This window comes from Ovis aries, chromosome 21 (genome assembly GCF_016772045.2).
Source record: "Ovis aries strain OAR_USU_Benz2616 breed Rambouillet chromosome 21, ARS-UI_Ramb_v3.0, whole genome shotgun sequence".
NCBI classification, from domain to species: domain Eukaryota; kingdom Metazoa; phylum Chordata; class Mammalia; order Artiodactyla; family Bovidae; genus Ovis; species Ovis aries.
The window spans coordinates 41,189,061-41,212,868 of NC_056074.1; the positions used below are offsets into that span (position 1 = coordinate 41,189,061).

Below are 23,808 nucleotides of genomic sequence, written 5' to 3' on the forward strand. Positions count from 1 at the left end.
ACTGGGCGTGGTTGCTGCTCCCGGTGCGGAATGGAGGGGCCGGCCGTGGCAGTTTGCGAGGTGATGCCGGGAAGGGAGAGAAAACAAAGGAGGACACTCTGAGGAGACGGGTCTTGTGAGGAGGCCGAGAAGTTTGGGCAGAGGGGTCTGGCGTTGCCTGAGGGAGAAGGAAGGTTCGGGAATGGTAGGATTCGGTTCAAGTCAGCCTGTCCCTCGCGGGGTTGTGAGGTGCAGATGAGACGCGAGGCGTGGGAGCGCCTGGGCAGTCAAACCTGGGGGGCGCTCAGAAGTATTTAGTCAGTGTGTGTGGGGAGGGGCATGGCCGTCCGCTGAGCGCGGGTGTCGCCCCCGTCTGACGCCCAAGAAAGCTGCTCAGGAAGCTCAAGGGTTTGCCACACCTCAGCGGACGCTAGGGTTCGAGCTCGGATGGCATCCCGCGCCGGGAGAGCGCGCGGACAACAGGGATGGGCGCGCTGGGCGGGGGGCAGGGGGAGTCGACGCCAACTTGTGCTAAAGTGGGGGCGAGGGAAAGCCGGGTCAGGCCCGCGGGTCACCAGAGGTGTGAAGGGGATTCCTGGGTCAGGGCCCGGAGCAGCGAGGTGATGAGAACCTGAGGTTCGAACGCCTCAGTAACCCAGTTCAGATTACCGTGGACCCGAGATGCTCTGGAGGGTGGGACTGAACACCTCGCACAGAGTGGCCGCTTTCGTTCATTCGTGACAGTTTCCACAGCCTTACCTGATTGAATTCTTAACTACTGACCTGGTAGTTAACTGTAAACCGTAGACGGATTAATTACTAGGCATTCAGTTCAGTCGCTCAGTCGCTCAGTCGTGTCCGACTCTGCGACCCATGGACTGCAGCAGCCAGGCCTCCCTGTTCATCGCCAAGTCCCGGAGCTTGCTGAAACTTCATGTTCATCCGGTCGGTGATGCCATCCAACCATCTCATCCTCTGTCGTCCCCTTTTCCTCCTGCCTTCGCTCTTTCCCAGCATCAGGATCTTATTCCAATGAGTCAGTTATTCACAGAAGCAGAACTCATAAGGTGTGGGTTCTGTCCTAGATTCTGTCATCTGTAAAATCTAAACCTCCAACTTTCTTTGACAACAAAGAAGGCAGGAAGATTGGGAAAACTTCTACTACTAGCTAGTACTTAATTACTTGTTTGTTGTTTAATCACTGAGTCATTTCGGGCTCTCTTGCGACCCTATGGACTGTGGCCAGCCAGGCTCCTCTGTCCATGGAATTTCCCAGGCAAGAATACTGAAGTGGGTTGCCATGCCTTCCTTCAGGGGATCTTCCTGACCCGGAGGTGGAACCCAGGTCTCCTGCCTTGGCAGGCGGATTCTTTACCACAGAAACAGATCAAATAGAACCATAGGCTACAAGAGGTTAACCTAAAGGCACCTTGAGTTTTCCCAATTTTCCTGCCTTTGTTGTCAAAGTTGGAGGTTTAGATTTTACAGATGACAGAACCTTGGATAGAACCCAGAGCTTCTGACTCACAGGCTAGTGTTCTTTTCCCTACTGCTCTCTCATTATGGATAAAGAAACTGCGGGAAAATCTGAATAGAGGGAGCACAGTAAGTCAGAGGATGTGTGAGGGAAAGTGTTAGACTGTAGAAAAGCCTGAAAACCATCCTTACAAACTGGTACAAATTAGGATCTTAGTTCCCATGTTCTCATGCTGAGTTCTTTCTGCCTTTAAAAAAGGGGGGGTAATAATTTTTGCTACAGGTACCTCAGTTTGGAAGTGAGAGTCTACTTTCATAAATAATCATGGAAATTAAATACAATATATGTTATTTTAAAATTATCAAGATTGAATGTTTTACCAAGATACCTTGGAGACCTGTTCAACTTAGAATATTGTGTGCAGATGACTTTATTAGAAATAATAGCTAATATTTATTAAGCATTTACTATCTGCCAGGCACTGTGTTAAACATTTTGAATGTATTGTTTTGCTTACGTTCAGCAGCCGTCATATGTGGTAATTTGTCCTCATTTTTATAAGTGAGGAAGCAGTGCTACAGAGAAGTTAAGCAACTTGCACAAGGTCACGTGATAGTATTTGACTCATCAGGGTTTCAAACCCAGGTATCTGCTTCCAAAGTCAGTGCTCTTAACTAGTATTCTGACCCTGGGAAATGTTGATACAATGAAAAGTAAAGATTCACAAGCAGATGCCATTATTATTCATAATCTTCATGTTGACTTATATTTGGAAAGAAAAAAAGAAACAGGAGAAACAAACTCCCACTTAATTTTTCCAACTTATTATTTCCAGATGAATTTATCCTTTGAATAAAGCAATTTGTTGTCTTCATTTCCTGTTTTGGACATTGTGTTGAATTTCACTGTCCCTTTTTATGTCACTCATTTAGCTATTTCTTCTGTTTAGACACAATGCTTTGTTCTTAACAAATGTAAATCTGACATTTTGCAAGAAAGAATATTATTTTTTTGGATATCAGAATTATTAACTGTATCATACAAGTTTATTATTACCATGATTTTTAAAGAAGATTGTGGTTTCTTTGAATTGTGCCCTTTCCAGATTTTGAAATATTTAATAATTTACCAGAGGTGTGAAACAGCAGGAGTATCAAAGGGAGCGTTGCTAGAAGGACAGCTAGTGATTTCCATAGAAGCATTAAATTCTAAGCACCAAGCAAATACTCTTCACTGTGTAACAACTAGTAAGTGGAGGAAGAAAAAATATTAATTTCAATCTGTTTTGTCATATTTTATGTTATATTTTATTTAAAATTTTCAATTACTGTTTTATCAGCTCCAGTATTGTTCCATAATTAAACTCAAATTGTTCCATAATTAAACTTAAATGATTATGAAATAAGTATCTGGTGATAGATTTACAAATCTGTCATACAGGAAAGGTGAGTAGAATGACTTATCAGAAGATTATTTATTTTACTGGTTTAAATTCCAATTACTCAGAAACCATCTGACTCTTGCTCTTGGTTTTAACTTCCTTTTTCACAGCTAAATTACATTACGTTGAATTTTATCTCTTTTATACCCAGCTTTTGGTAGTTGGAAAAGAGCCAAAAAACGAAAAGAAATGAAATGATGAATGGTGCATACTTTGATAATCCTAACTTGCAGTTAATTTGAAAATATATGTTTCTTCCATTTGCCTCTTATTGTCATTTTTTGCCTGTATTCTTGGAAAGCTGATGCGTTGAGTGTCCCTGATAACTAATTTTCTTGAATTTGTGAAGTGGAAACTTTTTTGTCTTGCTTTTTTGGTGTGTGTGTATAAGTTTATTGAAGGATATTTTGGAATTAAGTTGTCCTGTTAGCCTTAGAGAAGTCACCCTGAGTCCCAGTTGAGATTGGATAGTAGGTTAGGCACTACAAGACATTTCACACTTGAACCGAATGACCTGTCTTCTCTTTGTGTACCTAGCAGTAAACATCTTTAAGAAGGGTGTGATAGTTTGGTTTGCTGTTAACTCTGCGTGAACTCCCTTCTGACTGGACAGAGTCCCCACCATTCCTGAAGGAGGTAGTTAGCTACACGGCGAGAGTGATGTTTTTCTGCATATGGTTGTATTAGCTTGTGCACTGATCATGATCAAATAAACTGTGGTCAGAGTGGCAGGGTGATTTCACTCCAAGCAAAGGACTTGAGCCACACAGCTTTTGGCAAGAAACTGAATTACATAGACATTTTGAGCCTAATGGACCGCTTCAGTCCATCTAGTATAAGGAGCATTTCTCTTCTGTTTATTGTCTCTGATCTTTATATTTTTATTCTTTTTGGCAGGAGGAAAGGTGATATGTGCTTGTCATGAAACATTATAACATTATAGAAACATATACTATGGATGGGGGCTTCCCTCATAGCTCAGTTGGTAAAGAATCCACCTGCAATGCAGGAGACTCCAGTTCGATTCCTGGATTGGGAAGATCCACTGGAGAAGGGATAGGCTACCCACTTCAGTATTCTTGGGCTCTCCTTGTGGTTCAGCTGGTAAAGAATCTGCCTGCAGTACGGGAGACCTGGGTTTGATCCCTGGGTTGGGAAGATTCCCTGGAGAACGGAAAGGCTACTCACTCTAGTATTCTGGCCTGGAGAATTCCATGGACTATATAGTCCATGGGATCGCAAAGAGTCAGACATGACTGAATGATTTTCACTTCACTTCAGTTCATATTATGGAAAGTGAGACTCTTCAGTAATCTCACTGCATGAGATAATGATTAACATGCAATATGTATTCTTCCAGATTTTTCTATGCATATGTTCAGAGTCTCTCACCAAGTGGATAAAAACCAGATTGCCAGCATTCTGGAATTTGAGAGATCGGGGATGGGAGGTTGTGTCTTAGCATTTAGTGTTTATGTTCACTCAGTCCATTTGTTTTTAATAGTACAACTTAAGTTCCCAGCCCAGAGACCCTCGCTTCTATCTTTTCACAGAATAACTTCTCCCCAACCCCTTACCAAATTTAGGAGGGACCAGTCCTTAGAAGGCTGAGTGGAGAAGGGAATTTAAAGATTTGCCTACTTCTTAAATTCATTTTTTCACCTGACTCCTTATTATGGATCCCACCTCTACTTCTAGAGGTTCCTGATACAGCCAGTTTTGAGTTTGGGGGGATTTTTTTGTATATTTGGTATTGTTTCTTCATCTTCGCCTTTTTTTGCTTATAACTCAGTTTTTTGATTCTTGAGACCTAAGTCCTTTCCCACTAGTTCTCTGGCTTTTCTGTTTCTATTAGGTTGGTGCAAGTGTAATTGCAGTTTTGGACCATGAATTTTAAATCCTTACAACTAGGCTCAAACATCTTTATTAATCGAAATCGGAACCATTACAATCAACAGATTTCTGCCAAATGAGAAATAAGTTTGTTTATTCCTATAGTGTAAAAATCTGTGCTTCGGGCTTCGATTAACTTTTGGAAAGCATTTTCTTCCTCCTGATGGTTGTGGAGGCGTTTTCCCTGCAAAAACTTGTCAAGATGCTTGAAGAGGTGGTAGTTGATTGGCAAGAGGTCAGGTGAATATGGTTGGAGAAGGCACCCCACTCCAGTACTCTTGCCTGGAGAATCCCAGGGACGGGGGAACCTGGTGGGCTGTAGTGCATGGGGTTGCACAGAGTCGGACATGACTGAAGCAACTTAGCAGCAGCAGCAGCAGGTGAATATGGTGGATGAGGCAAAATGTGGTGGCCCAGTTCATTCACCTTTTGAAGCATTTGTTGTGAGACGTGTAGTTGGGCTTTGTCATGGAGAAGAATTGGGCCCTTTTTGTTGACCAATGTGGGCTGCAGGTGTTGCAGTTTTCAGTGCATCTCATTGGTTTGCTGAGCATACTTCTCAGATGTAAGGGTTTTTGCTGGGGTTCAGAAGGGATTGTCCCAACCCAGGGATCAAACCAATGTCTCTTAATGTCTCCTTCATTGGCAGGCGGATTCTTTACCACTAGCACCACCTGGGAAGCCCCAAGAAAGCTGCCGTGGATCAGATCGGCAGCAGACCACCGGTGACTGTGACCTTTTTTTGTTGTAAGTTTAGCTTTGGGAAGTGCTTTGGAGCTTCTCAGTTCAGACACTGAGCTGGTTGTCATATAAAATCCATTTTTCGTTGCACATCACAATTTGATCGAGAAATGATTCATTGTTGCATAGAATAAGAGAAGACGACCCTTCAAAATGACAATTTTTAAAAATTTTGGTCAGCTCATGAAGCACCCATTTATCAAGCTGCTTCTTTGTTCCAATTTGCTTCAAATGCCAAGCAATCATAGAATGGATGACATTGAGTTCTTTGGCAACTTCTGTAGTTGTAAGAGGATCAGCTTTGATGATGACTCTCAATTGGTTGTTGTCAACTTCTGATGGCCGGCCACTATAGTCCTTTTCTTCAAGGCTCTTGTCTCCTTTGCAGAACTTCTTGAACCACCACTGCACTGTCCATTCATTTGCAGTTCCTGGGCCACATGCATTGTTGATGTCGTGAGTTGTCTTCATTGCTTTACAATCCATTTTGAACTCAAGAAAATCGCTTGAATTTGCTTTTTGTCTAACATCATTTCCATAGTCTCAAATAAATATAAAATAAACAGCAAGTAATGTCATTAGGAAAAAACCAAACCAAGAAATGAGCATTAAAACAATGTATAACATAACTTCATTTATTTAAAAATGTATCCCAGTATCAGATGGTAAAGAATCTGCCTGCAATGCAGAAGACTCAGGTTGATTCCTGGGTCCAGAAGATTCCCTGGAGAAGGGAATAGCTACCAATCCAGTATTCTTGCCCGGAAAATTCTATGGACAGAGGAGCCTGGTGGGCTACATCTGTGGGGTCGCAAAGGGTTGTTGGATATGACCAAGCAACTAACATTTTCACTTTTTTTTCCTTTCCAATATCAAATGACAAATGGCAACAGTGCAAACCTGCAATAGCTTTTGCACCAACCTAATACAATTTCATTAAAGTCATCTCTCTTTTTCTGTATCTTTGTAGGTTTATTACTTCTAAAAATATTCCTTTTCTATTGTTTTACTGAGATTTCAGGAGGGAGTGAAAGTAGATATGTATGTTCAATCTGCCATCTTTATCTGAAAGTGAGTGATGTCATTGGCCTGAAATCTCTGATGATGAAGAATAACATATTCATTACCTAGTGTTGCTGTAACAAAGTACCACAAACTGGGTGGCTTAAATTTATTGTCTTATAGTTATGAAGGCCAGAAGTCCACAGTCAAGATAGCAGTAGGGTTGATTCCTTCTGGAGGCTCTGAGGGAGAAATCGATTGCTTAGCTCCCTCCTACCTTCTGGTAGTTGCCAGCAAGCCCTCGGTGTTCCTTGACTTGCAGATACATTGCTCCAGCCTCCATCTCTGTCTTCATGTAATGTTCTCCCTTGTGTATATCTGTGTTTTCACGTGGCCTTCTTATAAGGACATCAGTTGGATTTAGAGCCACCTTAATCCAGTATGACTTCATCTTAAGTTGATAACGTCTATGAAGACCCTCACCCCACTCCAGTACTCTTGCCTGGAAAATCCCATGGATGGAGGAGCCTAGTAGGCTGCAGTCCATGGGGTCGCTAAGAGTCAGATACAACTGAGCAACTTCACTTTCACTTTTCACTTTCATGCATTGGAGAAGGAAATGGCAACCCACTCCAGTGTTTTTGCCTGGAAAATCCCAGGGACAGGGGAGCCTGGTGGGCTCCTGTCTATGGGGTTGCACAGAGTCGGACCCGACTAAAGTGGCTTAGCAGCAGCGTGAAGACTCTATTTCCAAATAAGGTCATATTCACAAGTGTTGGGCCTTAGGTCTTCAAAATCTCTTTCAGAGGCACATCATGAAACTCACAACAAATCAGAAAATTTCATTGCTGGAATGATCCATCTGTGAGAAGCTGAGAAATGACTATATATAGTTTTTCCTGTCATTGTTGAAGGCTTTAACAATTCCAGTGTTTTCCAAAATGTGTGTTACAGGATGTTTATATGAATTTTGAGAAAGAAGTTATGCAGTTCTCTAAACTTGGGGTTGCTGGTTAAAATCAAATGAATTTTGTTATTTTAGATCTCAGAACTTTTAATATGCCAGCACGGACTGTGAATCTTTAAAAATGGGCTCTAGTATATAGCATTTCCCAAACATATGTAACCTTGTAGTTTTTTTAATCATCTTTTTTTGTTTGTTTTTATAACCTGACTTTAAAAAAAAGTTTTCTTTAATTTTTTGATGTTCTGGGTCTTCATTGCTGCGTGGGCTTTTCTCTAGTTGCAGAAGGCGGAGGCTACTCTCCAGTTGCAGTACACGGGCTTCTTGCAGTGGCTTCTTTTGTTGTGGAGCATGGGCTCTAGGGTGCGCAGGCTTCAGCAATGAGCTCGGTAGTTGCAGCTGCCAGGCTCTAGAGCACAGGCTCAATAGGTGTGGTGCGTAGGCTTAGTTGCTCCAAGCCAGGTGGGATCTTCCCAGATCAGGGATTGAATCTGTGTGTTCTGCATTGGCAGGCGGATTCTTTACCACTGAACCACCAGGGAAGCCCTTAAGTCATCTTGTGTTCTATAAAGAGAATTTGGGGCAATGTTGTTACTTAAAAATACCTGTTCTGTCATCTTTGCATTTGAAGGATAGCACTTTATTACTTTAGTACAGAAAGATTGGAAGCATAGCTGAAAATCTGTGAAGCAGGCAGGATGATTGTTCTCCCTGCACGTGTTCACCCCAGGTGATCTGTTTCCAACAATTTGTTGATAGGATACTCGTTAAAACTAAGAAAGGATGTTAGAGGATACTGAGATGTGCAGTGAAGAAGCATCATGGGCACACTGTGAGGCACGCAGCTTGTGGTTTGTTTCTTGTAAATGTCCTAGCCCCTCACTGATCTCTAGTGCCAGCCTGCCAGCAGCTTCCCAATCCCCGTCCCAGTGGCAAGTCACCCACTCCTTTAAGTCAGAACTAGCGTATGCCTGTGTAGAACACTAAGTTTAAAAATGCTTTTTGTTAAATCAAAAAATTGTTAAATTTTTGTTAAAGGAATTTTTCATTTAACTAAATTGAAATAGCCTCATGTAGTAATAGCTAGTAGCTACTGTATTGGGCTTCCCAGGTGGCGCTAGTGATAAAAAGCTAGCAGGAGACTTAAGCCGCTGGATTTGATCCCTGGGTTGAGAAGATCCTTTGGAGGAGGGCACAGCAGCCCACTCCAGGATTCTTGCCTGGAGAATCCCATGGACAGAGGAGCCTGGCGGGCTGCAGTCCATACGGTTGCAAAGAGTTGGACACAACTGAGTGACTTAGCATGCATGCACGCACAGCTACTGTATTGGACAGCACACATTTGGAGAATGATATTGCCTCTTACTCTAGATCTAGATTCTCAACCTTTTTTCCCTGCCAGAAGAATACATATTTCTTGAGGTATAGATACATTTCCATTGGTTCTTACGGCAGTGATTCTTAGATTCTTAACTATGGGGTCACATCACTTGGGAAAAAAGCCTCCAGGTGGTTGTGATCTTCCTCACCCTCTTAGGGGCCTGTTTCCTCACTTACCTTCTTTCCCTGAAGAATTATTGTTCTAGGTGTTCTAATGTTCTGATTTAGAACTCTGAGTACAGAAAATTCTTACCTGATAGGCTGGTAAAGAGTAAATTTACTAAAGACTGAATTGGTTAAAAGAAAGACCAAAAATGTTAATTGAATCTTATACTGGAATATGACTTATTGGCATGAGATACTCTGGTTATTAGCCACAGTTCGCAGTCTTCCTGTGATTTTTTTTTCTATCAGGAATAGTAATATCCAAGAGGCAGCCCTGGTATTTAATATGGGTAAAGGAGTTGCTGTTTGGTTCTCCTCTCTAAGAAGTTATTCTGCCCCTGAACAGTTGGAGCCTCCAGTACTTCTTTGGTGCTTTTTGTTAGTTGTTCAGTCACTAAGTCGTGGCCAACTCTTTGCGACCCCATGGACTGCGGCATGCCAGGCTTCCCTGTCCTTCACTATCTCCCAAAGTTTGCTCAGATTCATGTCTATTGAGTTGGTAATGCCATCTAACCATCTTATCCTCTGCTGCCGCCTTCTTCTTTTGCCTTCAATCTTCCCCAGCATCAGGGTCTTTTCCAATGAGTCAGCTCTTTGCCTCAGGTAACTAGAGTATTGGAGCTTCAGCTTCAGCCCTTTCAATGAATATTCAGGATTGATTTCCTTGCAGTCCTAGGGACCCTCAAGAGTCTTCTCCAGCACCACAATTTGAAAGCATCAGTTCTTCAGCATTCAGTCTTCTTTTGGTCCAACTCTCACATCCATACTTGACTACTGGAAAAACTATAGCTTTGACTGTACGGACCTTTGTCGACAAAGTAATATCTTTGCTTTTTAATACACTGTCTAGGTTTGTTACAGCTTTTATTGCAAGGAGCAAGCGTCTTTTAATTTCACAACTGCAGTCATCGTCTGCAATGACTTTGGAGCCCAAGGAAATCTGTCATGGTTTCCACTTTTCCCCTTTCTATTTGCCATGAAATGGTGGGACCTGTAGGGAAAGAGCAAATTAGCCAAGAAAGCGATGGTCAAGCCCTCTGCCCCATGGACTCTCCTGCTCCCCACCCCACGTTCTCTAAATACATGGTTACGTAACAGCTGAGATCACTTGTAAGAGCTCTGCGCATGCACGTCACAATGTACTGGCTTGGCCACAGGCCACTTTTGTTCTGTAAACATATATAAGCCCCATCTGAAACACCATTGTGTCCACATTATGGCTGTGTCGTGGCCCAGTTACGCTGTGTCCGCTGGGTCAACTGTGAGTGACCGCAGCATGTCTGCTGCTGCCATGGCTGCCGTGCCAGTCAGGAGAGAATAAACATGGTTGCAGTTCCTACGGCTCCTTGAGTTTTCTTGCAGCTTCCTGGCTCATGCCTCAGCGAACAGTGAGATACAGCAAGACAGGACCTGATGCCAGGATCTTAGTTTTTTGAATATTCAGTTTTAATCAGCCTTTTCACTCCTCTTTCACCCTCATCAAGAGGCTCTTTAGTTTCTCTTCACTTCCTGCCATTAGAGTGGTATCATCTGCATATCTGAGGTTGTTGTTATTTCTCCCGGCAATCCTGCTTGATTCTAGTTGGTGAGTCATCCAGGCCAGCATTCTGCATGATGTACTCTGCAAAGAAGTTAAATAAGCAGGGTGACAATATACAGCCTTGACGTATTCCTTTCTCAATTTTGAACTGGTCAGTTGTTCCATGTCCTGTTCTAATTGTTGCTTCTTGGCCCAAATATTAGTTTCTCAGGAGACAGCTAAGGTGGTCTAATAGTCCTGTGTCTTTTAAGAATTTTCCACCGTTAGTTGTGATTCACACAGTCAAGGGCTTTAGTGTAGTCAGTGAAGCAGATGTAGATGTTTTTCAGGAATTCCCTTGCTTTCTTTGTAATCCATGAAATTCCCTTGCTTTCTCTATGATGGTCATTATTAGTGACCATCTTTTAAATATTCTGTATCTATCAATAGTGATTTCAGGCTCCCATATGATTCTTTAGATAAAATCCATTTACTTGCTTCATTTGTGATACTTCTTTGTGTTCTGTTTCTTGCAGTTGCTGCTGCAGGAAGCATTTATGGTGGTTTGGTCCTCAAGAAGCTCCTTAAAGGTAAAGAATTATACCCAGCTTCCACAAGATTAAATCTCTTCCAGTCAATAAATTTGGTATTTTCTGAAACAAACAATATATACTGAAAGATAGGGTTGTCAGATACAGCAAATAAAACTATGACTCCCACTTAAATTAGAATTTCAGATAAACAGTGAATACCTTTTTAGTATACAAATGTTTTATGCAATAGTTTATCCTGTAGTTTATCTGGAATACTACTGAAAGATCTATAAAATTGTATAGATACAGGAAAAAAATTGTCTAGGCCTAAGACAAGATACCTAGGTCACTGTTCTCTGAATACTTTCCATACAACCTCAAGCAAAGTTTTCTCAGATGTGAAATACAATCTTTAGTAAAGTATTTGTTTCCATCTATCTCAGAGAAATAGTATATGGAAAATGCTTTACTATAAATCATTTTGGCCAGTTTTAACATTGTTTTACACATGTCAAAGTTGGTATGGTTTAGGCATTTTCAGTGACCTTGATTTTAGAAGTTTTTTTTCCTTTGACTTGAGAATAATCTACAACCAAAGGACATGCATTAGTTTAAGGAGACCAGAATGATTGGAGAACCACTGTGCTTCCCCTTTTATCTTTTATGGCTGTGTGGTTTGTAACTATTATCCAATGGGCTTGTCTTTTCCTAATGAGTGCTAAATTTACAACTTTTACAAAATAATTTTTTAAAAGAAACTTTTCCCAGTTAAATCTGAAGTATAAGTAGATTGTAGTGTTTTTTTAAGCTTATGTTGTCATTCTTTAAGAAAATATGCCGTGTATTAAATATAGAAACAACCCAAAAGCTACATTAGAAGGATATAATGTTATAAAATAAATGTTTGTGAAATGTATAACCATTGGACTTTTTAAAATGGAATGGTTTCTTAATGCTTTTTAAGATACAATCAATTTAAAATTTTAATTTATACCTAGATTTCCAGCAGTTCAATCACCTAAAACCAAAGTACCTGCCTTAATCTTGGTCATATCAAAGAAAAAAAAATACCATATGTATTTTTTGTAACTCACAGTATGAAAGACTAAAGACATAAACATATAGGAAACAGTTCTGCCTTTTGAAACTTCTTTTTTGAAGTAATTTTTAGTTTAACCATGGGGATTTAAAAGTGTTTGCTTATTAATTTAAGGGTCATCAGGTATATTCCCATTTGCCTTTGAAATTTTCTTGGCCCTCTGAATCTATTGATATTTTCCAGCTGTCTGTATCCTTCAGCTTTTTGCTGTGTGGTTTTAATTTGTTTATATTCTGCTTGGTGTACACACATTTAAAAGCAGTAATTATTAAGGACATGTAATAAAACAAAAAATAAATTGAGACTTGTTCTTCACTCTGTAGGAGATATTCTGTGGGAGCTTGGGTAGAATTTTCTCCCTGTGGTGACAATCAAAACGATGATTTCTTGAGTATTTACTGTTTACTTAGCTTTGTGCTTGACATAGAGGGGTTGCACTGGTAAACATGATATATTTGGTTTCTCCCCTTAATCCCGAATTTAAGATATCTTAATTATTTAATTATACTGCCTCCCAAAGCCAGTGCCTGGAAGAAAGAGAGAATTGGCTTACTGTCCTGGAGAGTTTGCTGCAATTCTAAGACTTTTAGAAAATCTGAATTCAACTTTAAGAATCATGAATTGACTGCCTCAAAATCATCCAGTCCATTTATCAATCTTTTAGTTCTCTGCTTTTTTGGATTATGCCATTGAGATGATGCAAAGAGTGGAAAGATCATTCTTAATGCTGCTGCTCCATTTAAGTGTGTGAAAGTGCTTTGAAAGAAATGAAAATTCATAAAAATAAAAGAGAATATGTCATTAACACCAGGGAGGAGAAAGACTATTTCCTGCAACATAAACCTGTATGGCACAATGAGTGGTTAGATCATACATAATGTATGGTCTTTGACTAATCTTTGACTAATATTTGTGAAAGTGCTTTGAAAAAAGTGAAGAGCCATCTAAGTACAAGGAAGTGGTTAACACTAGGGAGAAGGTGTTGAGCATAGTTTATGGAATAACCGTCTATTTATTATGCTAATACAAACTTTGGACAGTTTGTGTCTTTTTGACTTAATTTGTTATTTTAACAAATTTTGTGCATATTTATTTAAACTATTTTCATATCCTTGTGATAAAGTCGAGGTGGCTAACATTTGTATAAAGAGGAAGTACTGCACATCAAGTACACAATAAAAGTTGAGTCATTTGCTCATTGTCAGTCACATTTAGTGGCCAACTTTAGCCCGTCTTCTCTCCAGCTGTTAGGCCTCATAATATTAGCTTCCACTTGATAATGCTATTTATTCTTACTAATTAGTAACAAAAATAACTCAGTAAAGCTCACAAAGGAAATTGTCCAAGATGATTTGAATCCCTTAGCTCTCTGGTTTATGTACCATTAATTATGCCTTTATTACTATTGTTATTCAGCATTCCTATAACATTAGCAAACTGCTTTAAATTGGTCCTTTCGCAAATCTTTTCATTATTAATTAACTTCATCAGTATGTCTCTGGTGGCTGATGGATTAACCATCAAATTTCCTGGTGATAAAGAATCACATACCTGTACAAAATTAATAGTATGCCTCTGAATTCAATTTGTTAGCTGTTAAATCTTTTTCATTGCTCAGATGATTTCTATCCGTGTCCAAAATAAGGACTCCCCTCTCTCTAGGGGAACTTTTCCTCTGGCTCTTGAATACTTCAGATCAATTCCTATACAAACAGCCTTATATTTCTGGGTGTTTTCTTTATGCTGGATTAATAAACAACAGATGAGATGATTAGATAGCATCACTGACTCAATGGACATGAATTTGAGCAAGCTCCAGGAGATAGTGGAAGACAGAGGAGCCTGATGTGCTGCAATCCACGGGGTTGCGAAGAGTCGGACACAGCTTAGTGACTGAACAACAGCAACAGCAATAAACCAAGATACTCTCCCTGGTTCCCTACATCTCTAATAGTTTACATTCTTTTAAAATTTTCTTTCTTCTCTGTCCCTAATGATCTATCTGAACTTTTGTCCAGTAAACCTTTATTGAATCTCGGCCTTGCCACAAGGACAAGTGAAAATACACATTGTGTGGTGAGTACTATGTAGTGCTTCTCTGGTAACACAGAGGGTATTCCCTAAAGTTCAGTCACCAATATGCCTTTCTTCCCTTCATTATTATTCATCATTATTCTACGTTTACTTCAGATATCTTCTACTTTTAAGGCTTTAACTGTCATTTCTGTGTTGATGAGGCTTATTTTTTCTCTCTCTCTAATGTGTTTCCAACTTTGATTATCAATTAAATTATTCCGTTTGAGGGTTCCTCTGAAATATCATATGCAGCATATCTAAAACAGGGTTCATTTTCTTTCACTTGCTGTGTAATCTCCATTGATGTTAGTATCTCCAGTGATACTAATATTTTCATGATTCTCCAGGCTGAAAATTTTCAGCTTTTTGTTTTTGAGGGGTGGGGGAGGCTTCTCCTTTTCTTTTGTCCATTATCTAACATAATTGAATTTTGGTTAATTCTGCTTTTATAGTGTAGCATTATTTATTAAATTATATATTAATTTAAACATAGCTTTATGTCCCTCCCTTGTGCTGTTCTGTGCCCAATTGCTCAGTCAGTGTCTTTGGGATCCTTTGGACTGTAGCTTGACAGGCTCCTCTGCCCATGGGATTTTTCGGGAAAGAATACTGGAGTACGTAGCCATTTCCTCTTCCAGGGGATCTTCCTGACTCAGGGATCTAACCCACATCTCCTGTGTCTTCTGCATTGTAGGTAGATTCTTTACTGCTGAGCCATCAGGGAAGCCCCGTGTTCCTCTCTTAATGACTCCCAATTGCTTATTAAAATAAAATACGTCAGACTCTATTTGAGGTTCTCTGTCAATTAGAATAATCTTCTGTACTTTGAAGGATGATGCTCATTACGATAAATTCTTATGTGTTTAAAAATTCATATCCTTTCATATCAATATATGTACTACTATTCTTCATAGTTATCCATTTATGTAGAAATCATTTATATATTCCTTTATGAGTATACTTATCCATGTATGTAGAATTAATTCTATCATAAATATCTATTTTGTGAAACATGATAGTTTTAACTCATTCTTGCCCAGATCTAGAAACTACTTCCTAACAAGTCCTTAGTGAAGAAAAGAAGGAAAAGAAAGGTAGAAGAAAATGATGAGATGGAGGAATAGGAAAAAAAGGCATATAAAAAGTTATTTATTTCACTGTCTCTTCTAAGCATATTATTTTTACTTGTTTTTTAATCTTATTTTAAATATTTTATCACTCTTATGTTTATTGACATAATTTAGCTTTTTGCTAAAATATAGTTTGGCCAGTTATTTTTAAAAAAAGTTCATATATTTTTCCCAGGTAAGAAAATTTACAGCTGTTTTTTTTTCCCCCTTTCAAAAGACTAGATAGGAATACCAGCTCTTGAAAGCAGGGAAGATGACTTTGCTGTTGATGTATGGTTATATGGTTATGATAGTTCAGCTTTTGCCTCTTTACTGCATTCCACCATTTGGGCATCAGGGAGAAGACTTCAGTTTTGTCTTCTTTTGTTAATTTGTTGGGAATGGAGGTGAGGAGTTGTGCTTTTCATACATTAGAGATGCTGATGTGTCCAGGCTTGCTCAATGTTGAGTGAGAAACTCACAGTGGTGAACTCTTAAATGTCTGGCTTAATATATATTTTTAAAATCCAAGGTTCCCATATTCAAAAATTTAAAGTCTATTATAATTTTATATCTTACAAGATATATAATTTTATATCTTACAACAGCTCTAAATATCACTACTTATCTAACACTTTTTCTCCCACATATGTGTTCTGTAGACATGACCTCATTCTCGAGAGACACGTCAGACATAAGTTGTCACCATTTCTATTTCAGAGATGAGGAAACTGCGACTTACCTCAGTCTCTGATATTAAGTTTAGAAGTCAGGGAAGGGTTTGTGGACTTAGGTCATTGTTTATCCTGTGAGTCCACACTTAATCTTCAAGTTTTTGATACATTCTAAATAGTCTCTTGATGCTAAATTTGCATAACACATGGCAAGATTTTATAAAGAAAAGATTGAAGATCAAAAGAAGTTAGAATAAATGAATTTCTCTTGTTTCTTTAATATTTAAATATGCCCTTTAATTGGCTTGAGGAAGTTCTCTTTTAGTCCTAGCTTGCTGAGTTTTTATTAGGAATGGATGTGGGCCTTTATCAAATATTTGTATGCATTTATTGAGAAGATCATATGATTTTTCTTCTAGAGTGTTGATATGCTGAATTACATTGATTTTCAAATGTTAAACCAACTTTGCATTTCTGGGATACATCCCAGTTGGCCATGATGCATTATGTATCCTTTTTATGTATTGTTGGATTTGATTTGCTGACATTTTAAAAATAATTTTTCCATCTGTGTTCATAAGAGATACTTGTGGTCTTCTTGTAATGACCTTGTCTTATTTTGGTATCAGAGTAATAATGACTTCATGGAGTCAGTTGAGATTTATTCTCTGGTCTTCAATTGTCTAGAAGAATTTGTGTGGAAAGTATTATTTCTTCTTTAAGTATTTGGGACAATTCATCAAATGAAGCTATCTGAGCTTGATTTTTCCTTTGTGGGAAACATTTTAACTACAAATTCAATTTCTTAGATAATTCTAGGTCTATGGAGGTTATTTATTTATTTTGAGTCAGTGTGGGTAGTGTTTACCTTTCAAGGAATTTGCTCATTTCATCTAAGTTGTTATATTTATTGGCATAAAATTGTTCATGAAATACCCTTATTATCCTTCTATCCTTCTAACACTTATAGAATATCACCTTTCTTACTTCTGGCGTTGGTATTTTATTTTTGTTCTCTCTCTTCCTCGTTTTCTCTTTCCTTAGCCAGTCTGGCTAGAACCATATTCTTTCTGTTGTGCTCTGTTTCATTGATTTTCACTCTGATCTTTTATTCTTTCCTTTCTTCTGCTTGTTTTGGATTTCTTTTGCTTTTCTGTTACTTGTTTTTTAAAGTGGAAGCTGTAATCATTGATTTGAGATAATTGCTTTTTACACTGAAGTCATGATACTCCAAAATTCAAAGTTTAAATAGTTCCAAAGTTTTAAAATTGTATTTTTTATTATTATTATGGTTAATCTGGAGTTTATTTTAATTTATGATACAAGTTAAGAATCTAATTTAAATCTTTTCCTTTCCCCAATAATTTGTGTTATTTTTCTGTCATAAACCAGGGCTCTGTATATGCTTGGATTTGTTTCTGGGTGTTCTAGTGTTTATGTCTGTCCCTAGGGAGAAATATCAATAACCTCAGATATGCAGATGACACCACCCTTATCGCAGAAAGTGAAGAGGAACTAAAAAGCCTCTCGATGAAAGTGAAAGTGGAGAGTGAAAAAGTTGGCTTAAAGCTCAACATTCAGAAAACGAAGATCATGGCATCTGGTCCCATCACTTCATGGCAAATAGATGGGGAAACAGTGTCAGACTTTGTTTTTTGGGGCTCCAAAATCATTGCAGATGGTGACTGCAGCCATGAAATTAAAAGACGCTTACTCCTTGGAAGAAAAGTTATGACTAACCTAGATAGCATATTCAAAAGCAGAGACATTACTTTGCCAACAAAGGTCCATCTAGTCAAGGCTACGGTTTTTCCAGTGGTCATGTATGGATGTGAGAGTTGGACTGTGAAGAAAGCTGAGTGCCGAAGAGTTGATGTTTTTGAACTGTGGTGTTGGAGAAGACTCTTGAGAGTCCCTTGGACTGCAAGGAGATCCAACCAGTCCATCCTATAGGAGATCAGTCCGGGGTGTTCATTGGAAGGAATGATGCTGAAGCTGAAACTCTAGTACTTTGGCCACCTCATGCAAAGAGTTGACTCATTGGAAAAGACTCTGATGCTAGCAGGGATTGGGGGCAGGAGGAGAAGGGGATGACAGAGGATGAGATGGCTGGATGGCATCACCGACTCAATGGACATGGGTTTGGGTGAACTCCTGGAGTTGGTAATGGACAGGGAGGCCTGGCGTGCTGCAATTCATGGGGTCACAAAGAGCTGGACATGACTGAGTGACTGAACTGAACTGAACCCTGTAAAAAAAATTTGAACCTGGTATTTTGGGGTGGGAAGAGGCGAAAAAGGAATTCCTTTTGATAATGAACATGTTTTCATGTTGCTGCTAAGTTACTTCAGTTGTTTCTGACTTTGTGCCACCCCATAGATGGCAGCCCACCAGGCTCCTCCATCCCTGGGATTCTCCAGGTAAGAATACTGAAGTGGGTTGCCATTTCCTTCTCCAGTGCGTGAAAGTGAAAAATGAGAGTGAAGTCACTCAGTCGTGTCTGACTCGTAGCGACCCCATGGACTGCAGCCCACCAGGCTACTAGGGTGGGTTGCCATTTGCCTTCTCTGGTTTTCAGGATAAGTTTTCTCTTTCTCCCAGAGTCAATTTTGGAGGTATAGTTGGTCCTTGAACAACGTGGAGGTTGTGGTGCCTTCATACTATTATCTCTGCTTCAAAAACAGATGAATGGATAAATGACTCATTCAAGGACAGGAAGCTGAAACGGTTTAGATAGAATTAGGACTCAAACCCTAGTTCTTCTGATTCCACATATTGCAATTGCTAGTCAGATACAGTCTTTTCCCCACACTTAAGTAATGACCTGTAAAATGACAATGCAGATACTATAGTTATTGAAAAAAATAGGTGTGTGAGTGGGCCCACACAGTTCAAATGCATGTTGTTCAATGATCAACTGTGTATATATTTCTTTTTAAAAATGCATGCTTGCACACATATATTTTATTCTTTTCATTCATTATTCATTCATTCATCCAGTACATATTTATTGAGCACCTGCTATGCTTGAGAAACCTATATGCAGGTCAGGAAGCAACAGTTAGAACTGGACATGGAACAACAGACTGGTTCCAAATAGGAAAAGGAGTACGTCAAGGCTGTATATTGTCCCCCTGCTTATTTAACTTATATGCAGAGTACATTATGAGAAACGCTGGGCTGGAAGAAGCACAAGCTGGAATCAAGATTGCCGGGAGAAATATCAATAACTTCAGATATGCAGATGACACCACCCTTATGGCAGAGAGTGAAGAGGAACTAAAAGCCTCTTGATGAAAGTGAAAGTGGAGAGCGAGAAAGTTGGCTTAAATCTCAACATTTAGAAACGAAGATCATGGCATCTGGTCCCATCACTTCATGGCAAATAGATGGGGAAACAGTGGAAACAGTGTCAGACTTCATTTTTGGGGGCTCCAAAATCACTGCAGATGGTGACTGCAGCCATGAAATTAAAAGACGCTTACTCCTTGGAAGAAAAGTTATGACTAACCTAAATAGCATATTCAAAAGCAGAGACATTACTTTGCCAACAAAGGTCCATCTAGTCAAGGCTACGGTTTTTCCAGTGGTCATGTATGGATGTGAGAGTTGGACTGTGAAGAAGGCTGAGCACCGAAGAATTGATGTTTTTGAACTGTGGTGTTGGAGCAGTCTCTTGAGAGTCCCTTGGACTGCAAGGAGATCCAGCCAGTCCATTCTGAAAGAGATCAGCCCTGGGATTTCTTTGGAAGGAATGATGCTGAAGCTGAAACTCCAGTACTTTGGCCACCTCATGCAAAGAGTTGACTCATTGGAAAAGACTCTGATGCTGGGAGGGATTAGGGGAAGGAGTAGAAGGGGACGGCAGAAGATGAGATGGCTGGATGGCATCACTGACTCGATGGACGTGAGTCTGAGTGAACTCCTGGAGTTGGTGATGGACAGGGAGGCCTGGCGTGCTGCGATTCTTGGGGTTGCAAAGAGTTGGGCACGACTGAGTGACTGAACTGACTGACTGACTGACTGCTATATGTTAGGTATTTCATCTTAATTTTCAAATTAATTGATATTATTTATAGTATTCCTTTTTTATTTAAAAATGTGTACTCATCTCTTTGGGGTTCTTATCTTGGTTTTTGTGGGGTTTTTGCCTTCTCTTTCTCTTGATGGTGGTAATATAACACTGCTGCTGCTGCTGCTAAGTCGCTTCAGTCATGTCCTACTCTGTGCGACCCCATAGACGGCAGCCCACCAGGCTCCCCCGTCCCTGGGATTCTCCAGGCAAGAACTCTGGAGTGGGTTGCCATTTCCTTCTCCAATGCATGAAAGTGAAAAGTGAAAGTGAAGTCGCTCAGTCCTGTCCGACTCTTAGTGACCCCATGGACTGCAGCCCACCAGGCTCCTCCATCCATAGGATTTTCCAGGCAAGAGTACTGGAGTGGGGTGCCATTGCCTTCTCTGAATATAACGCTAATAGCAAATATTTCAAGACCTGTTCAAAGTCACAAATCAAGTAAGTGATTGAGTGGGATATATGAGCCTAGACAGACTGGGTCCAGAGGCTTTGTCTTAGGCACTGTTCTGTAGTATTTTGGTCTGTTTTACAGTATACTGTTTTGCTAGAAGTTTGACTACTATATTAGCTTTTCAGATAATCAACTCTGTTTATGCTCAACAAATGAATAGATATTAATTTCTCTTTTCCTTTGACAACTTCTCACTTCATTCTCATATCACTTGAAATCTACAGCTTGGGTCATATTTGGTGGTTGAGTTTTCAAGGTTATGTGAAGAGGCACGTGTAAGCTTGGAAGAATGATCATGTTTTCCTCCCATTTTCAATCTGCATCTTTTTGTTTGGAGTAGTGTGAGGCTTAGGTGCATATTCTTTTGCTAAGGACTTGAGTGAGCACATCCTTGTTGACTCATTTGCTTGTTGGTGAGCCAACAGGTTATGCTGCGACAGCTCTTCATCTCTGCTTTTTGAGGGAGTTAATGAAGATTTGACACTATTTCTGAAAGTTTGCTGATTCTCTGTTAAAGTGTCCTGCTTTCCATTTCCTTCTTTAAAGCATGTCCGGAATTGTTTCCCAATGTGGAAATAATTAGCCAATTTAACTAATGACAAGCCACAGAGCCAACCAAAGAACTTTTCATCTTTTGGCTTAATTCACCTAATTTCTTTAAAATGTTTGGTATTACTACTTTGTTCATTGGTTAAAGGCGAGAAAACCAAATAGTTACTCGTCTGCTGAGTCTCTTGGGAAATAACAATGATAAACAACCAAATCTTAACTTTTGCCATCATCAGAGAAATTATTTTTAAGTGGAACTTTTTGTTACAGAGCAACATAGCCCATTTTAGAAAATTAGGGGAAAATAGGGAAAAGGTAAAAACTTCTCATAAACTTCCATCGCATGCATTTTTAATACAGCTGTCATCACAATACATACACAATTTTGTCCTACTACTTTTTTCCACTTAACATGTAAGCATTTTTCATGTTATGACAGTCTCCTAGTAATTATTTTTAGTGGATAAGTTGTCCATAAGAAGATAAATCATTAATTAATTAACCATTTTATACTTTTAAGCTTTTAGGCTTGTTCTTTCTTTTTTACCATTATTATGAATATCTGTATATTGTCATGATTAAGAACTGATACTGTATGTCCTTGAGCAAGTTATTTGATCTTTGAAAGTACCTACCTCATAAAGCTGTTTTGAGGATTACATGAGATAATATACATAATGCATGTAACATAGTGATTATTCTGAGTACATAGTTTTCAATAAGTGATAATTAATGTTAATGTCCCTGGGATAAGCATCTTAATGCATACAGCTTTTTGCTTAATTGAAAAATTTAGGATTAATTTCCCAAAGTAGATTTAACTTGATCAAAGTCTTTATTTTTATGGCTCTTGAAATGGCTTTTAAAAGGGTTGCATCATGTAATAGCATTTGTAAATGAGATACTGGGCTTCCCCAGTATCTCAGTAGTAAAGAATCTGCCTGTAATGCAGGAGACGTGGGTTTGATCCCTGGGTTGGGAAGATTTCCTAGAGAAGGAACTGGCTACCCACTCCAGTATTCTTGCCTGGGAAATTCCATGGACAGAAGAGCTTGGTGGGCTGCAGTTCATAGGGTCACAAAAGAGTCCAACACAACTTAGCAACTAAACAGCAGCAATATGAGATATTAACTTCCTGTACTTTGCTAGCATTAGGAATTTCAATGACTTAAAACTATTTTAGCCAGTTTACTAGTTAATGAACAAGTATATAGTTTTGTAAAATATTTACTTGGTTGTGCCACATCTTATTTGAGGCATGCAGGATCTTTTAGTTGGGGCATGTGGGATGTGTTCCCTGACCAGGGATCGAACAGAGGCCCCCTGCATTGGGAATGCAAAGTCTTAGCTACTGGACCATCAGAGAAATCTCTATAGTTTTAATTTGTATATTTTTTGAAACTTTTTATGTGTTTACTATCTATTCTTTCTTTTTTTCTGAACTTTTCCCATATTTTTAGGGAAAAACTTCTAGTCTAAAATAAATTCAGTCATTGTCTGTGTGCTATGGTTTGAATGTTTGTGTCCCCCTTAAATTCATTTGTTGAAATCCTAATGGCCAATGTGATGGTATTAGGAGATGTGACCTATGGGAGTAGCTTAAGTCATGAGAGTGGAGCCCTCACAAATGGGATTAGTGCACTTAGAAAAAAGACTTGATAGAATTCCCTAGGTTCTTCTGCCATGTAAGAATACAATGAGAAGTCTGCAATCCAAAAAAGAAAGCCCAGAACCTGCCCATGCTGGTGCTATGATCTTGGACTTCCAGACTCCAGAACTGTGAGAAATAAATTTTTGTTGTTTATAAGCCATTCAGTCTGTGGCATTTCATTATAGCAGCACAAATGGAATAAGATACTGTGTAAGTTGTATTTTTAGGCTTGACACCATACTGTACAAATCATTCAGATTCACTGTTATATTGCCATTTTGCACAGTTGGCTATGGAATAATAGAGCTAATGTAATGACTTCCTAAATCTCATTTTCTTCTAATACTTTACTGATATATGAATATCACTGTGGATGTTCTTGAAGAATCGGAATATTATCTAAAAATGTCCTTTAAATCAGCGGTCCCCAGCCTTTTTGGCACCAGGGACTGGTTTCATGAAAGACAGTTTTTCCATGGACCAGGGGAGAGGAGATGGTTTCAGGATGATTCACATGCATTACGTTTATTATGTACTTTATTTCTCTTATTATTATATCAGCACCACCTCAGATCATCAGACATTAGATCCTCGAGGTTGGGGACCCCTGCTTTAAACAAAGCTATTTGTTTGATGATGTTCTTTTCCAAATGAAAACTGTCTATACATATATACTGAATGTCTCTCTCTACATAATATTCATAGAATTTAATTCACTCTAAATAGGCATATATATAGTGATTAAAAACAAAAGCTTTAGACTCAGGCAGCCTTATTCTTAAATCTCAACTTTTACACACTATTTAAAATAGTTCTGTTTGTAATAGCATCAAAATACATGAAACACATAGGGATAGATTTAACATTAAAAATAAAGAATCTCTGCTGAGAACTGTAAAACATTGCTAAGAGAAATTAAACAGTATTTGGAGAGATATATCATGTTTATAGATTGGAAAGTTCAGTATTGCTAAGATGTCAGGCATAGGAGAAAGGGAAAGATATACCCAGTTGAATGCAGAGTTCCAAA

The 23,808-nt window shown here is 39.1% G+C and overlaps 2 protein-coding genes across 15 annotated transcripts in view; one reads left to right on the forward strand and one right to left on the reverse strand.

Annotated features, from left to right (window-relative positions):
- Positions 1-23,808, forward strand: part of TOP6BL (TOP6B like initiator of meiotic double strand breaks) — a 78,632-nt gene continuing 54,824 nt past the window's right edge. For 6 of the 12 annotated variants that reach the window (XM_060404106.1, XM_060404109.1, XM_060404108.1 and 3 more), the window contains exons 1-3: positions 1-60; positions 2,562-2,703; positions 11,098-11,151. In XM_060404106.1, the coding sequence (XP_060260089.1) occupies positions 31-60; positions 2,562-2,703; positions 11,098-11,151 (226 nt within the window). In that variant the 5' untranslated portion in view covers positions 1-30. Of the gene's footprint in view, positions 185-2,561; positions 2,704-5,439; positions 5,538-11,097; positions 11,152-23,808 lie in introns of those variants that run through there. The other 6 variants (XM_060404110.1, XM_060404114.1, XM_060404113.1 and 3 more) reach the window with 5 other exon arrangements.
- The window catches only part of LOC114110099 (uncharacterized), a 73,860-nt gene continuing 54,857 nt past the window's right edge, over positions 4,806-23,808 (reverse strand). For all 3 annotated transcript variants that reach the window (XR_009597855.1, XM_060404119.1, XM_060404118.1), the window contains one exon: positions 4,806-11,214. The gene's annotated coding sequence lies outside the window, so the exon portion shown is untranslated. The remainder of the gene's footprint in view (positions 11,215-23,808) is intronic.